This window comes from Myotis brandtii, unplaced genomic scaffold (assembly GCF_000412655.1).
Source record: "Myotis brandtii unplaced genomic scaffold, ASM41265v1 scaffold26, whole genome shotgun sequence".
Taxonomy (NCBI): domain Eukaryota; kingdom Metazoa; phylum Chordata; class Mammalia; order Chiroptera; family Vespertilionidae; genus Myotis; species Myotis brandtii.
Genome location: NW_005359880.1, coordinates 2,530,602 through 2,547,900, shown reverse-complemented (window position 1 = coordinate 2,547,900; position 17,299 = coordinate 2,530,602). Strand labels below are relative to the sequence as shown.

Genomic DNA, 17,299 nt, shown 5'->3' with positions numbered 1-17,299 from the left:
AGCGAGGCCTCACAGCCCCAGGATGAGCGGAGCCACGAGGCCTCACACCCCCGGGATCAGCGGAGCCACGAGGCCTGACGGCTGGCAGGGGGGCTCTGGCCGGAGCCCAGCCAGAGCAAAGGCCTGGGTCCCGGGTGCCAGAGGAAAACTGGTGCCAGCAGCCTAGGGAAGGGAAGGCCTATTGCATGAATCTCTTCGTGCAACAGGCCTCTAGTATGATATAAATAACTGTGCCCAACCCACCAGGAGACATTTTGCTCTCAGTTTTGGTAGCAAAGTATTATTTGGTTTTAGAGTGACATTTTTTTAAAAAAGCTTACTAGTAATTTTTTTAAATGCCAAGTTACATATGAGTCTATATTTAAAGGGTTAAACGGAAGGCGTGTTAAAAAATTTTCACACCTTTTAGGTTTACATCAGTTAGTGTTTCATAAAGAAACTGATGACAGAAATAGTGGTAAAAGGTGAAAACCATGCAGCTTAGAGTAAGAGAAAAGAAATCCTACAACAACCCACAAAAAGATCAAACACCATAAAGGGAGATTCAGACATTGAAAGGAAGCCAACAGAGCTTGGTAACCGTGGTATATCTCAGAGTATGGGTTTCTCTCTTTATGAATGCCTACAATTACTCTGAAAGAGCCAGCATTCTTGGTTCAATTCACAACCATCCACAAATTCTTAACCATAACAAGTTGCTGCACTCATTGTTATGATAGTGGTTTATTTTATAAGACATGAGAAAGTTACTACTGTCCTACCTTGAAGGGTTTTTAATTCAACAGATAAACACTTACAAGAAAAGAAAACCCTTTTAACAGGTCATTACCAAAGGTGAGTAAGAATGACAAGAATTCACAAATCCAGAGTTTCCCTTGTTTATAGTTTAGACTCATGTAATATAACAAATATTTACTACCTTGAACTTAGAAAATATGGCCCATTTTCAAGAATTTTATCTGTACTGTGTATAAATAAAATCAACTCCATGAACTACTTTTAAAAAATTCATTACGCCCTGACCGGTTTGGCTCAGTGGATAGAGCGTCGGCCTGCGGACTGAGGGGCCCCAGGTTCGATTCCGGTCAAGGGAATATACGTTGGTTGTGGGCACATCCCCAGTGAGGGGTGTGCGGGAGGCAGCTGATCGATGTTTCTCTCTCATCCATGTTTCTAGCTCTGTCCCTCTCCCTTCCTCTCTGTAAAAAATCAATAAAATATATTTTTAAAAAATTCATTACTTTGACTATGTGTAATACAAGGATAATAAAAATAAGCTCTGGATTATGAAAATGGCAAGCATTTAAGCAGACAGCAAATGGATCAACGAGATTTAATTTACGAGATTTTTATTATGAAATGAGAGGAAATAAATTCTAATTTGTTGAATGATTTCATTTTTAAACATTTTTTTAAAATAGAAGTAATGCAATTCATACAAGAAGAGGGGAAGAATATACAATTATCTCAGGGATTATATTTTATTAATAGGTCCTTTAGGTGCTTGAATGTCATTGAAGAATCATTGATAAGTGTCATCAATTACCAAAAGCCATTACTAGCTCACAGAAAATGAATGTAACTTAATCACAAGGTTAGTTCATATGCACACAGATCCATAAGTTTCCACAAGTAAGTATTAATATTACAAAACCTCAAGATAATAAAGCAATGTATTATATGCTAATAATTTTTCCTGAGCCAAATGTATGCAAATTATGAAAAGTCCATGCTATATAACCAATTGAGAGCTTTTGAATACTAATATTCAGGTGGCTATTTCTTTTGTTTCCCAAGATTTGTTAATTACTGAAATAATGCTCATATAAGCATTTTTGCTCTTATAAAAATATTTGTATTATACTTCAGTAAAATTACCTTCCCAATGATTACCAAATATAAAAGCCCATAAGACTGAAAAATATATTTGATATCCTTTTCATAGCTATGGACAGTCTGCTGGCACTCATCTGAGCAGGGAGTCAAAGCCTGGAAGAAGTGCAATGCTGCAGTATTTGAAGGAGAAAGATGGCTGGATGTTAAATTTTACTTTAAAATATTATGTGTCCAGAATCCTCCTTCTTTCAAGCTTTTAGTGGCTCACAGAGCCAAATTCATTTTCATAGAATCCAAACAGTAAACTGAATCAAGGTTTAACTATGAAAGAATGAAATTAATTACTGGTTTAGCTCTGTAATTTAAGAGAGAGAGAGAATTACTGAGATGGTAAGTAAAAAAATAATATAAGTGCAATAAAAATAGGAAGTTATAACCAAAGATTACTGAGGCTTAAGCTTGTCACCAACATGACATGTGCCAAACAGAAGTAGGACTTACCTAATATTAAATATTTCCTAGCAATATAAACAGATCTCTCTGACAGTTTCAGAACTTAAGTTCATGTGGAAATTAACTTGTTAATTAATGCAATCATACTCTTTGACTCAGTATCAGTACTTTAGCGATTCTATTCCAAGGAAATCACTGCATCATCTTCTTTCCCTCCATCCTTTCTCTCCACCCCACCCCACCCTATTCCTGTTTTTTTTTTGGGGGGGGGGTTTTGACACATACCTTCTTCTGGTGTTTGCATTCTCAATGGTTCACTCCAGTCACTCCAACTGCCTTTATAAAGATGTAGTTTAGAGGAAACCTGAAATTCATAATCTGTGAATGGTTTCAGATCCAACAAATCATGTCTTCCTTTGGCATTTGTAGTATTAACCTTCAAACAGACAGATTTTTAAGGTGCATATTAATACTCTATTAATTTAAAGAATTTTAACAAAAAGGTAAAAAACTAGACCAGGTAACTCATTTTTTTTTTCAGATCTGTTATTCAATGAGAAGATATATCAATGGCTGGGTTATTGAATACACTGAAATAATACTGTTTCAGAATAAACAAAACAAAAATATCTCCTGAGATTAAGAACCTATCTACATAAGTTCCAAGAGGATTCCTAAAACTAGCAGAAAAGGAAGTATAAGTTGAAAACTACCAATTTTCATAAAGGCCTTGGAGAATTTTCTACATTTGATCACAACTAGAATGTGATGCATATTTTAATCCTTATAAAGACATAGAACTGGGTTCAAACAGAAAACTTTAATTATATAAAAATATTTAAGAAATTTAGTTACTGTATCTCTCTTGAATATCAGCTGTATATGAAACTGATCCTTTGTCATTATAAGACATTATAGTTTAGCTCTAGCTGGTTTGGCTCAGTGGATAGAGTGTTGGCCTGCAGACTGAAGGGTCCTGGGTTCAATTCCTGTCAAGGGCACATGCTGGGTTGAGAGCTCGATCCCCAGTAGGGGGTGTGAAGGAGGCAGCCAATCAATGATTCCCTCTCATCATTAATGTTTTTTATCTCTTTCTCCCTTTCCCTTCCTCTCTGAAATCAATAAAAATATATTTTAAAAAAGACATTATAGTTTATAAAAATACTGGAAGAAATTATAATCCTATACTTTTTATTGTAAAAAAATAATGCCTAATATATCAAAGTGTGGGGCTTTATCTTTGGAATATTAAATTCCACATAAACTTCTGTGAACAGACCCTAATATTTCTGTTTCCAATATGTTAAAAAATTACTAAAAAGTAATAATAGGGCAGGGGTTAAAAAAAAAACTCAAGGAGAAATGAGCCCTTTACTAGACACAAAATATAGAAAATTAATACTGGTCTACAGAAGCTTGCAACTTAAAAAATCAGTGGTCAGAATTCAAGATATTTCTTCATAAATAGAGGTATATCTGGCTTTCTGGTATAACTCAAGTATATACTTTAAACTACATATTTTGCTGGTATGAAAAGACAGAGGTCTGTGCAGTAATATCAAGAACCCCTCCCTGTTTTCCCCCTTCACTCCAAAAACCATTACCATATTCCAGGACCTGCTGCTACTGGGCCGATATCTGAGTCGATTAAACAGCACCATCCCCTCATCTCTCCACTGAAGAGTACACCTGCTCACAGAATCATTTGCACATTTGATTCTGATGTCCCACGGAGGAAGAGGCTTCACTGGTAAACAGGATAAACAAAAAGGTGTGATTCAGGCTCCACAATCAGAAACTGTCTTATGTATTAACATGAGCTATAAAGAGTTGAACAAAATTCATCTCTAAGATGCATGACCACCCAATTTGGTGAAATAAATAAGAGAGAAGTCCCTGGCTTTTAGAAAGAAGAAAAAGTTTGATTCACTTCTAAATCCTTAAAATAATTCCTCTTAATCTGCCCTCATTTTTACCAAATAAACTACCACCGACAGCAATGATAGTGTTGACTCCACTTAATTCAATGATTTTTAAAAAAAACAAACGATGTGCCAAATCTGAGAGTCCCAATGCTGAGTTAGAGGTGGCTAGAGGTGATCCCCTCAGGAAGAGAAGAAATGTTGGTAGAAAAGTCACAAGAAGGGGATATAGGAACAGGGGAACAGAAGAAAAGGATAAGAGGGAAGAAGGTGGCTTAGAGATGCCTATGTAAAGAGATGCAAAGTAGATGGGGAGAAGTGTGATAGGAAAATGCATATTAAATGCCTATGTTCAGACTTATAGTTAGCAGTGCGTATGCAAAGAGGTGCTGTGGGAAGAGAGAAGAGAAACACATAGTGTGAGGCTGGGACTTCAGGCAGGCCAGAAACCCAGTTCTACCTGAGATGGGCAGCATCTGGGAATGCCTGGGATTGGTCTTTGATTCATCTGGGCCAATTATATTTGCTCAGAAATGTGCTGGGACTGGCTCATTCCAGCAACCACGCTGAGAGGAGCAGAGGTAAGTACTCACAGAGCGAGGTGCACATAAACCTTGATCCATTTTATTTATAGTTTGCACCAGCTGCTCCAGACCTGCAGGCCTACATGTAGCCTAACTCAGAAGAGTGGAACAGCCATGGGGGTAAAAAGACATCTCTACCAAGAATGGCCTACACTGAGCTTCTTGAGATAACCTCACAGGACCCTCTCTCAGACAGGTAGTGTTACTGGCAGCTGGTGCCTTCGTGGGATTGAAACCAGGGGCTCCTGTTTGCCCAATATAGAGAATAATGTTGACTTTTATACAACCATCTCTATGTAGCTCCAGGATCATGCACCCTTTTACCTGCATCAAAGTAATGTTTATCCTATGCCTATGCTTGTTGGTCACTTTCCATCAACCACTGCCTCTTTTGAAACAATCACATATAGGACATTCAAGTGATTTTTGAAATAATGTTCATGTGCCAACGTATGGCACCTACAAAAAGTGAAATAAAATGTACCTATCTCCAAGAATGTGAATGTGGATGGAAATGAAGAAGCATTTCCAAGATCACTGATGGTAGTAACCCTGGCTGTGTAACTGGATTCAGGTGATTCCAGGGTTAGGTTGATTCCAAGGTCCAAATGGTCACAGTAATAATCATTACATGTCTTCTGCCAAGTTAAATTTTTTGGTCCATTTAACCTGTGAATAAGAGACATCTGTGTTTAGCAGGATACGTTATGTGCTACTTCCCCCTTTTAACACAAAAGAACGAAACTTTCAAATATTTAAAATTCTAGACATATTTTTAGGGTCAGTCTTATTACTAGAGGGTACACTATGGAAATGTTTGTATTCTATGGTCATAAATAGGACCATACTTCCCCCTCTCCCTTTCTTTGGTAGGACTGAGATTTTTTTTTTTTTGACATTCATAGAGATGAGTAAGCATCCCTGCACTGCCTGAATTCCCCAAACCCTTTCTGATGTCTTGGTTCCTTAGGTCAGATCCAAAGGATCCATGGTCCACCTTGGCATTTACTGCACAGAAGTGCCAGTTTCTAGTACAGACCAGAACCCTGGGGCCCACTTCCTTTCCCCATCTGCTGCTCACTTAGGCACAGTGCAACCCAGCGGGATCTTTGGATGGGATTATGGAATCAACTGCAAGAAACAGAAACTCCCAGACTCTCTCTGTGGATGCTCGTGCAGGTCAGGCAAAGGTGCTTCGAAAAGAAACTCTCCCAGGCTGATGGAAAGCTCCACAGGGAAGAGTCTATTTATATATCATGGCCACAAGAGTCTGCGAGAAAAGGTATATAAAGCAGCCAGTTCAACCCTCCTAGAGCAGGGAAGAATGTGCAAAAAATTGGCCTTGGATGCCCTGAAGAAAACTCTGAGTTAGACCTCAGACCCATGCATCAGTTCCCACACTTTAGATGAATGAACCAGTTTTAATTTATGAATGCTAGCATTTTTTAAAAAAAACATCTAATGATCTAGAGCTGTCTATTGCTTCTTCTCACTGGTTAAACTAGAACTATTAGGTATTTCTCAATGTCATACAGAGATCCACAAAAACCTGCAAGAACAGTCTCTCACTCACTGTAAAGTATACGCAGTAGGTAGGTGGGTGTCTCGTCCTCTGTCCCAGGTGCAGGCCACAGTCCCACGTTCTCCCTTCTGTGTGCATGATAAGTTTTGAGGCTGTTCTGGACCAACTTTAAAAATAAAGAGCAAAGCCATATATTTGAAATGCCACACAAGTGATCATTCAATCGCATTGTTATTATTTGTCAACAAGATAACAATACTTTCTCTATATATCCCATCCCAGACAAGCTGGTAGCTATGTTAGATCCCATCAAGTTCAAATTTGCCTCCGAGGCATGAATTTCTTCTACTAACAATAGCAAACACTTACTATATGCCAAGTCCTATGCTAAGTGTTTTATGTGCGGTTTTTCTCAAGTAGACGTCACAGCAGCTACATTATGTACAAACTATTATTATCCTCACTTTATTGAAGAGGAAACTAAGACTTAGAGGTTAGGTATCTTGCCAAAGATTAGAAATCTATGAAGTGGCAGAAGCAGGGCTCCAGCCTAGGAGTGGCTGACTTATGTCCAAGCCTGTCACCACATTTTACTATTCTCCCTGGCAGGTGAATACCCAATGCTACCTCCATGGCCCCAGTGACGATGAGTTTACCTTTCCAGAATAAAGTCCACTTAATATTACAAATCCTTAAACATCGGGGGCTCTTTTTCTCCGTTGAAGCTGAAATGTACTGCCAAGACATTTCTATCCATTGGTCCTACTCATGTCCTTCTGAGCTGTACCATCTAAATCTAATTTCTGCAGCTTTACTTGGAGTACATCCTTTATGGACATTTATAAATTAATGATTTAAATAGACACTGAGTAGTTTCCATGGGGTAGGCTGCTTACTCTCTCACTAGGTAGGGTTACTCTTACTACACTGGGTGAAACCAACATGCACTGTGTCTTTTCCTGGAATGACTAGCTATATTCAGAAAAAGGTGTTGCTTCCAGTCAGTCCTTGACCTCAAAGGTGTTAAACTTGCTCAAAGAGCAGCCATTTCATGGTGTGGTTACGCCTTGAGCGCGTTGCACAAGCAACATTCCGGCAGGCAGGCAGCACCACCCGACTGAGCTGCACCTGACAGACCTCCTCCCCACCTCCCTAGATCCACTGCTGCAGACTCACAAATGCATACTGTGGATGGAAAAGCAAAACATGAAAAGGAGTTGCAGCACTCCAATTTATCTGAGCAAAGATAGGAAATGGAACAAAATGGCTAAGGATATCGACAAGAATACCGACTTCCGAGGCCATTGTTAGGCCACCAAAAAGAAAAAACAACAACACAGCAGCACTGTGGACTCTTGGAACTGACATCACAGAGCTGGAAATGTCTAATACAAATATACAATGTTAGTCTGTAAGATGGCAAATAACCTGGGTGAAAAATTCAGGAGTTCTGAAGACAAGGGAGGTGAGGACCATTGGCGTTTTTTAGAAAAATTTTCATTTTGTCTATAACCAATGCTTATGCTTTCTCTTAAGGGAAAAAGGAGAGTAAAACTGGACAGATGTGCAATCTCCGCACTCAGGACCTATGTACCTCCTATGTGCCTGGTACTAGATGAAGCACTTTGCATACAAGGTGTCATCTAATCACTGAAACCATCTTAAGAGATAGGTGTTAGTATCTCCATAATTCAGAGGGAGAAACTGAGGCTCAGAGAATTGAAATTGTCGAAGGGTACATTGCTGGTGGCAGGGTTGGAATTCAAAGCCCAGGTTCCTCTTATGACACCACAGGCTGTCAGAGCTGAGAGCACATGATCCATAAGGGTGGGGACAGGAGACTCTGAACGGAAAGAGGCGTACTGGACCTAGTTTATGTCTCTTTCTCCCCCAGTGATTTGTTTGGCCATTGCTTGGTGTTCCGCTCAGTGCTTCTGGTGACCCTCCAGGAAGATTGCCTGGCACCAACCATATCCTTATAGGTCACAGAGAAGAGGCTTCACCTTTGCAGGAAAGAGCCTATTGAGTTCTATATCACTGTTTTTATGACAGGGACCCTGTCCTTGCATTTGGTCAGCCTGCTGTAGCAATTGCTCCTACTCTCTTCATGCCTCTCACCTGCTACCCTGGACCTTCCCTGGAACCACAGGGGCACAAAGCACCACAGGATCTCTCAGGACCCATGTATGCTCACTGGTTTGTCTGGCTGGGCCTTTAAGGTTGCAGGCTGGTCTTCTGCTGGCTCACTCTGTGCACTGTGGCTCATGCTACAGATGCCAACTGTGACATCTTAGCTCTTATTCCCAGCAGCTGCCTGGAGGGACCAGCTGTGTAAGCCAGCAGTAAGGGGCAGTTGATGCTCTGACCAAAGGCAGACAGTTAAATTCTTCTCTCTTTCTCCTGTCATTGCATTTCCATATGTTCTTTCTGGGGATGTTCCTAGTGACCAAGCAACCAGCTGTATTTTCTGATGCCTCTGTGACCAGCTCAGTAACTTAACCACCTTGTGTTTGCTTTGCTACTTTCCTGGCTCCCTTACTCTTGCTTCCCTGGAACTATACAACTCTCCCCGCCCTAGGGAGTGTTAGCATGTCAGGTTTACCCTAGGCAATTTTCAAGAAAAGATAAATATAAGGATAGTTTTCTTTTAACCTCTGCTAAGTATGATGATCAGTGGTCAGGAGTGACTATGGATGGAAGAACTATTTTTTGTACATAAAGTTAGAGAGGGGAGAAGTGTTCAGCCTTGGGTAGACAGCCTGGGCTGCATAAGTCCAAAGAGACATCTCTTTCTTCTTTTTAGGAGGTTGTAGTTTTGAACAAATTCTCAAAGTCAAGAAGGCATGAAGATTGCAGAGATCCATTTTCCTGCCATTGCCATCCAAGGACAGCAGGTAAATGGTGTTAATGGCCAAAAAGGGGAGGGAGGAGAGGGACGGAGAGAAGGAAGAAGAGAGAGAGGAAATAGAGCCTTATGAAATGAGACCCCAATTTCATAGATTTCTGGACTTCTCACATTGAGGTGCTCATGTTACTATCAAGATAAAATATGTCCACATGGTGGGAGAAGAAAGAACACAGTCCTATACTGGGCTTTCTGCTTAACACAGGACAAATACCAAACGATCACCAGTTTTTAGGAATTCAGAATGGAATGCTCACCACCAACTGAGATCTCTGCCCCGCATATCTGGATCTCCTCACTACTGCCGCAGGCCAGTTTGCAGACAAACACGGTTGTGCCCAGAGGAAGACCTGAGACCTGCGAACTGAGGGAGTGGCCATGCTGGAACTTTATTTTTTGGTGAAACTTGTAGAGGCTTAACCTGTTAAAATTGGAATATGGAGAGCAGCCTTGCTTGGGCTTTAGAGAACATGAAATATTGACAGCAGATCCAAGTGGAAGGACACGGGAAGGCTCCACAGTCACATCTCCTCTCTTGCACACATCTGCTGTGAGACACAAAACGCAATACTTTCGTTGGCATATAAGCAACCCATTCCAAAACGGAGGGTTCATTAATTCCCCAAATGCAGGGCAAAATGAACCCCACCAAGTCCTGGAACTATAAATAACCTCCATTGCTCCGGCTGTATTGGTGATGCACAATGAGAACAGAAGGCCACCATATTAAAGTCTAACTGAATTAAAACATGCATTCCTCTCAAAACAGTAATATTAGAACCAGAACTATAAATAGGAAAGTGGTGAGAAAACAGGGTTGGAAGAACATTCAAGAACACAGTTCCAGGAAAAGCCAATCTCTCTGTATGTAAATTATTCACCAGACTACTAAAAAGTACTTCCCAGAATAAATCACATTTGTTTCCATCCCCATTTATGATTTATGATGCTTACTTAAATACTCATTCCAAAAAGAGACAATTTTAAAAGGCTATTACAAACTTTAGGGACAGATTTTGGAATAGTTCCCTCTTTTATTATATTAGTGGTATAAAGTATATGTAATCTATAACATTATTTTATAACAGAAAATATTCGGGGGCTCTGGTGTATTTGTAGTTGGCAACAAAGATAGAAATTAGATCTTACCATGCCATATTTTGATATTCCTTCAAGATGTAAGACCTTGGGCTAGATGAACCATTACCCAATACAGCTAATTTGAAAAAAAGAGTTCTCCATATTATTTACTATATGTCAGTTACCACATTAAACTCTTATTTAAAAGAGAGGTCATTCTTATTACTGAAGTTTTTGTATAAATAAATATGACAACTATTCAGAATTAACAGTTTTTGGTGGTACTTAGTAATTGCCAATTAAAAAAAAAACCCTCAGAATTATAGATTCACCCTGAATTTTTAGATGTGATATAAAATGCTCACTGAAAGTCTTTTATCTTTTTAATTTTTTTATTTTTGGCAGGGGAAGTAATTGTAAGATTTCTTGGATCAACTACCATAAATAAATTGATGTAAAAAACATGTTATTTAAATCAAATAAAGGAAGTACTGAAAATTCTTTTAAAATAAAAAGTTCTCACTTCTATTTTCAGAACTAAAACTACATCTTTCTCTTATCTTAATTATGTTTGTTTTCTGCTTGTTTGATATTCTTTGATCTTAATAGGCCAGAAAGTAAAAAATAAGCTCCCAATAGAAAGAAGCAAAGAAAATGCCAGCCACCACTTTTAAAAAATAGCTGACTTCAACCATAAATACCCTTTTAGAATCTATACTAATAGATTCCAGACATCTTCCGGATGTCCTTCCAGACAAAGCCATGGTGATGGGGGCCAGGGCAGAGGCAGTTAGAGGTGATTAGGCTGGCAAGGGAGAGCAGTTAGAGGCGATCAGGCCAGCAGGGGAGAGCAGTTAGGGGTCATCAGGCCGGCAGGGGAACAAATAGGGGTGATCAGGCAGGCATGCAGAGGTGGTTAGGGGTGAGCAGGCAGGCAGGCAGAGGCGATTAGGGCTGATCAGGCAGGCAGGGGAGCAGTTAGGAGCATCAGGTAGGCATGCAGAGTGGTTAGGGGTGATCAGGCAGGCAGGCAGAGTGATTAGGAGCAATCAAGCAAGCAGGCAGGTGAGCGGTTAGGAGCCGCCAGTAGTCCCAGATTGTGAGATGGATGTCCCATTGCTGGTTTAGGCCCAATCCTGCAGGGATCGGGCCTAAACAAGCAGTCAGACATCCCCCGAGGGGTCCTGGATTGGAGAGGGTGCAGGCCAGGCTGAGGGATCTCCCACCCCATGCACGAATTTCGTGTACTGGGCCTCTCATACATTATAATGTAAAACATTTGTTCATGATGCTGAGCTTGGCTACCTAGCCATTTTCAAGAGGAAATGTTATCACTGAACTTTTAATCATTAGTACAAATTAAATAAAATACATGTTCGTTACATACATAGAACCAGATTATCCACTTACATGGTAGATTGACTACAAAAGACCAACTACCAGAACATTTACCACAAGTGCATATTTTTAATCTGTAACTGAGAATTTAAACCACAAATCCTTCCACAAATAGATTATAGAAATATCTTACCTATTGTTGCTTGAACCAATGGCGACATGATGACAAAAATAAGTGCCAAATAGCATGCTCTAACTATATGTGCCATGAACTGTCACCTCTGGAATGCACCTCTATATTTTTCCTGTAAAAGAAGGATTCATTCATGTTAAACACATTAAAAAAATACCAGAACCAACATCATTTAGAAGTGCTTAAAATGCCCCTTTAATTTTCTCCATATTGTTAAGATTTTGCTTGTTATTTTTTAAATAATGAAGTGTATCTTTAAAACTAGTAAATTGAAAAATCTTAGTCATCTCTAACCCCCACGTCATTTAAGTTTCTTGGGGTCAGCAAAGGGTGGGAGAAGAGTCATGGCTTTTGGAGTCCTTTAGAACTGGGTGTAAATACTTTGAGACTATTGGCAAGTCATTTAACTTTCTAAGCCTCAATCCTACACATTTTTTTTCTTCCAAACATGTTGCCTCATCACAGTCAAACACAATAGTGTGAAATTCCAAGACTAATGAGAATTTCTGACCTAGTCACCTACTTCTGGAAGTAAGAGATTAAAAGTAGCTCATAACGCCCGCCCCCCCCCCCCCGCCCCCCCGGCACTTTGTAAAAGATTGATCTCTTTGACAGTAGGAAAAAAAGTCAACGGGTTCTAAAGAGGGTTGTTGAGGTTTTCTATAAAAGTTCAATTTTACTTGTGTGTTTGCTTGTTCATATATTACTATTTTACGGAGTATTTTCATCTTGAATGGTTTGGAAAATGCAAGCTAGTGATTTCTGATTGTTTCCAAATGTAAATCTAAGGAATGGCTCTACTAGTCATTAGCAAATTATCTAAATTCTATTAAAAGTGGGCTTTCACAAAGTAAGATGGAAAGTTCCCTGATGTCAGGCCACTGGGAAACAGCCATTCCAAATGTTCACTTCTTATCCCCATACCTAGAAACGTGCCAGAGCATGCTATAGAGCCTCAGAAAAATTCACTTCTTCATTCAATGATGCCAGCCACAGTGTTAACTGGTAGACACAACAGTCTTGCCCTAATGGGCTTCCCTATGCCTACTTGCTCCTTTAACGCCTAGTCACACTCAGGGTAGCCCCAAATAATATCACTATCTTTTCTATAGTCTTTGCTGGTTGCAATTCTGTCTCCTCCTGACATTTAATCCTTGGAAGATCTCAGCTCACCTAATGCATTATTTTTTCTCCATTTCTACTTTCTCCCGGGAGATCTCATCTGATCACCTGGCTCTAGATATCATCCGTATGCTAACAACTCTGAGATGCGTATCTTTTTAAAAAAATATATATTTTATTGATTTTTTACAGAGAGGAAGGGAGAGGGATAGAGAGTTAGAAACATAGACGAGAGAGAAACATCAATCAGCTGCCTCCTGCACACTCCCTACTGGGGATGTGCCCGTAACCAAGGTACATGCCCTTGACCAGAATCGAACCTGGGACCCTTGAGTCTGCAGGCCAACGCTCTATCCACTGAGCCAAACCGGTTAGGGTTCTGAGATGTGTATCTTCAACTCTACTTCTCCCTGAGCTCCAGTCTCACATGTCTGTCTCCTTGGAATCACTTCCTGGATGTCCAGCAGACTACTCAATATTAACATGCTCCCTTCTCCAAACTGGTTCTTCCAGACCCAGCCTTTTCTATCTCAGTGAATAACATTTTTATCCCTAAGTTGCTCAAAAACCTAGAAGTCATCCTTGATTCCATTCTCTTTTTCATCCCCTACAACCAAACCATTACTAAGTCTTATCAATTTTACCTCCAAAGTATATCACAGATCATTCACTTCTCTCCTTTTCTACCATCCTCACTCTAATCCCAACCACTGTCATCTCTCCCATAGATGACTGAAGTAGCCCCTTAAAGTATCTCTCAACTCCATCTTGCCCCTTTATTTTTTTATTAATTAAATCTTTATTGTTCAGATTATTACATTTGTTCCTCTTTTTTCCCCCCATAACTCCCCTCCACCCAGTTCCCACCCCACCCTCCTCCCTCACTCCCCACCCACTGTCCTCATCCATAGGTCATCTTGCCCCTTTCTAAGTCATTTTCACATAGCTGACTACCTTTTAAAAACATAAATCAGAAAAGAAATAAAAAAATAATAATAAAAAATAAGATAAAATAAACACATAAATCAGATTCTGTTACCTCTTACACCACCACTTTTTAAAACCCTTAAACGGGTCCCCCATGCTTTAGAATAAAATTCAAAGTCCTTACCACACACAGGATCTCTCAGCCACTGCATGGCCTCACCTCTCCCGCCTTGTCACCATCATTTGCTTTACGTCTTTGCCCTGCTCACTCTGCTCCATTCACACTGACCTTCTGACTGTTCGTTAAACAAGACATGCCTTTTGCTGCCCAGGGGACTCTGCACTTTCCATTTCCTCTGCTAGAAGTTTCTTTCCCTTGTTCTCAGTGGCTGACTGACTTACATTCTTCAGATCTCATCTCATGTGTCACTTCCTCAGAGAGCCCCTCCCTGACCACCTAGCCAAAGTGGTCTTGCCCAGCTAGCTACTTTCTACTCATTGCCTTCATGGTACAATCTATAACCACCTTGTTTATTTACTTCATTACTTGTTTGTAATTACTTGTTTGAATTTAAGCCACCATGAGAGCAGAAACATTAACTGTCTTGCTCACTGCTGTATGCCAGCACTTAGCATTGGGAAAGATTACTCAATAAATGGTTCCTGAAAGAAAGCAGGGAGGGAGGAAGAAAAGGAGGGAGGGAGGGAGGGAGGGAGGGACAAGGAATATAAGCTATAGAAAACTCCCTAAACATTCCTATGGCAGGCAGAATAATGGTCCACAAAATATGTCTATGCCCTAATCCAGTGGTCGGCAAACCTTGGCTCGCGAGCCACATGCGGCTCTTTGGCCCCTTGAGTGTGGCTCTTCCACAAAATACCATGTGCAGGCGCGCATGTACAGTGCGATTGAAACTTCGTGGCCCATGCGCAGAAGTCGGTTTTCGGCCTGGGCGAGTCTATTTTGAAGAAGTGGCATTAGAAGAAGTGGGGGTACGTTCGCTGAGGTCAACCCCTCAGATTGAGGACGTTTTTAGCAAAGGCCAGCTTAGGAGTACCCTAATTAAGTTAATAACAATGTACCTACCTATATAGTTTAAGTTTAAAAAATTTGGCTCTCAAAAGAAATTTCAATCGTTGTACTGTTGATATTTGGCTCTGTTGACTAATGAGTTTGCTGACCACTGGGCTAATCCCCAGGCCCCATGAATATATTAGGTTACATGACAAAGGGATTTTGGAGATGTCTTTAAAATTAAGGACCAGGAGGTGGCCAAATGGGCTCAGTGTAAGAGCATGAATTCATAAAAGTTGAGGCGGGAGGCAGAGAGCTTCAATGCAAGAAGTACTCTCCCCACCTCTGCTGGCTCTGAAGATGGAGAAAGGGGGCCAGAGCCAAGAAATATGGTGGCTTCTGAAGTCTAGGGATAGATCTCAATGTGCAGATAATATAAAATGTAGTTCTTCTGGGTCTTCATTAAAAATGTTTGAGGAACACTGATCCAAATAGAAATCTGACAGTGTCCCTCTCTCTAAACCATAAAGTACAAGTACATGGCTTACAATGGCCTCTGTGAGCTAATTCCTGTCTTTACCACCAGCCACGTCTTCCACCCCTCTCTGCTGACATTCAGCTCTCTAGTGGACATTCAGCTCTCTAGTGAGACTGAACTGCACAGCCCATGCCAACTCATGCTTCTGCTACTTTTCCACTGTTCTTAGACTGGCTGAGTCTTACTCATTTATCCCAGACACCTTTTATTCAGTCATTCATTCAACAACTATGTATTAAGTTTCTATGTGCCAGGAGTTTGGGACAGAGTGGAGAGGAAGACAGAGAGAGTTTTGGCTCTCATTGGAACCAACATCCTGGAGTAGAGAGGTAGAAGACAAAGAGATAAATCACAAATTCAGATAATGACAGAAGAAAGAACACAAGGCTAAAGGGAGAGAGAGCCTGGGGAGAAGAGAAGCTGGTCAATGAGGTGTTTCTAGCAGGTGAAGCTAGAGCTGAGACTGGGGAAGGCCAAGTCAAGGCTCGGGAAGAATTTTCCTGACAGAGAAAATGGTGACTGCAGAGCCAGAGGCAGAGGAACAAGCTTGCTGTGGATGAAGCACTGAAATAAGGTCACGGTGTCTAGGGAAAGTAACTATGGGAGATTGGTATGAAGTGAATTGGAGAAGGCAGGAGCCAAGTCTATCATGGGCTTGTTTGCCATGGAGGGGAGCATGCATTTTACCCTCAACACTATGGGAAACCACTGGTGTTTAATTAGAAATTCCATTTATATATTTAACTGGGTTTTAATTGGGGATGATAGAAGATATGAATTACATTAAATGCACATACACAAAAAAAACAAACAAAAAAAAACCCCCAAAACAAAAAACTAGTCTTGGCCCCTTGTATGGGGGCCAGAGTGGAAGCAAGCAGACCAGTTAGGAAGCAATTGCAGAGACCCGGGTAGGAAATGATGGTGGTGTGGACCACTGTTACAGCAGCAGAGATGGAAAGAACTTGTCAGATCTTTGGAAGCTTTACTTAAGTCTTCAGGTCGGACAGAAGCCTCCTACTAGTATCTTCATAGCATCTTGCATCCTCTTATCTTAGCACCTGCCTTAAGTAGAACTAACTTATTTAGGTATCTACCTGTCTCCTCCATTTGCTTGCAAGCTCCTCATGGGCAGAAGCTACAATCTGTGGCACATAGGAGGCATGTGCTGAACTGAATGAAACTTTTCTGTGTTTATCTAATCCTATCTAATAAAAGGGTAATATGCAAATTAACTGTCACTCTATCACAAAGATGGCAGCGCCCATAGCCCAGTTCTGGCGGTGCCCAGTTCAATAAGCCCCACCGGAGTCCCCCAGTCCCGGGGCGGGGGGGGTTGCTGAGAGTGGGCAGCATGAGGGGCCTGGCGGAATGCTTGCTTTATCACCGCAGTGACAAGGCAAGCGTTCCGCGTCCAGCTGCAGAGGGGCCTCTGGCCAGGCCAGGGCGTGGATGGGCCTCTGGGCCGCGGAGAGCCTCTGGGCAGCAGGCATGGAGCAGACAGGCCCCGCAGAGAGCTACTGGCGCACGGATTCGTGCGCAGGGCTACTAGTTTACTTATAGTTTAGTTTTATGTAATTAAAACTACATTAAATCTTATTCTGCTACATTGTGGCTGATGTCATTAAGAAGTTTTTGTTTATTATAGTTACTTTACTTGCATCATTAAAATTTGAAATATTCTCCATAAAGGAAATTATGACTTGAACTAGAATGGACAGATACATAGGATTAAACAGGTTTCTGCTTCCTAACTGCAAAGAGTGTCTACAGGGTATCTTCCAATGCGCATGGCAATTTATGAAGCTGCAACATTCTCCAAATAGTATAATATTCAATATTAAATTATTAACTGGATGGTATA

The 17,299-nt window shown here is 40.8% G+C and overlaps 1 protein-coding gene across 1 annotated transcript in view; it reads right to left on the bottom strand.

Moving 5' to 3' along the window:
• The window catches only part of IL12RB2 (interleukin 12 receptor, beta 2), a 77,799-nt gene extending 65,938 nt beyond the window's left edge, over positions 1-11,861 (bottom strand). The window contains exons 1-6 of the mRNA XM_014541058.1: positions 11,834-11,861; positions 9,480-9,770; positions 6,369-6,483; positions 5,280-5,464; positions 3,894-4,036; positions 2,575-2,725 (exon numbers count right to left, since the gene is read on the bottom strand). Coding sequence (XP_014396544.1) covers positions 2,575-2,725; positions 3,894-4,036; positions 5,280-5,464; positions 6,369-6,483; positions 9,480-9,770; positions 11,834-11,861 — 913 coding nt within the window. The remainder of the gene's footprint in view (positions 1-2,574; positions 2,726-3,893; positions 4,037-5,279; positions 5,465-6,368; positions 6,484-9,479; positions 9,771-11,833) is intronic.
• Positions 11,862-17,299: the final 5,438 nt, after the last annotated feature.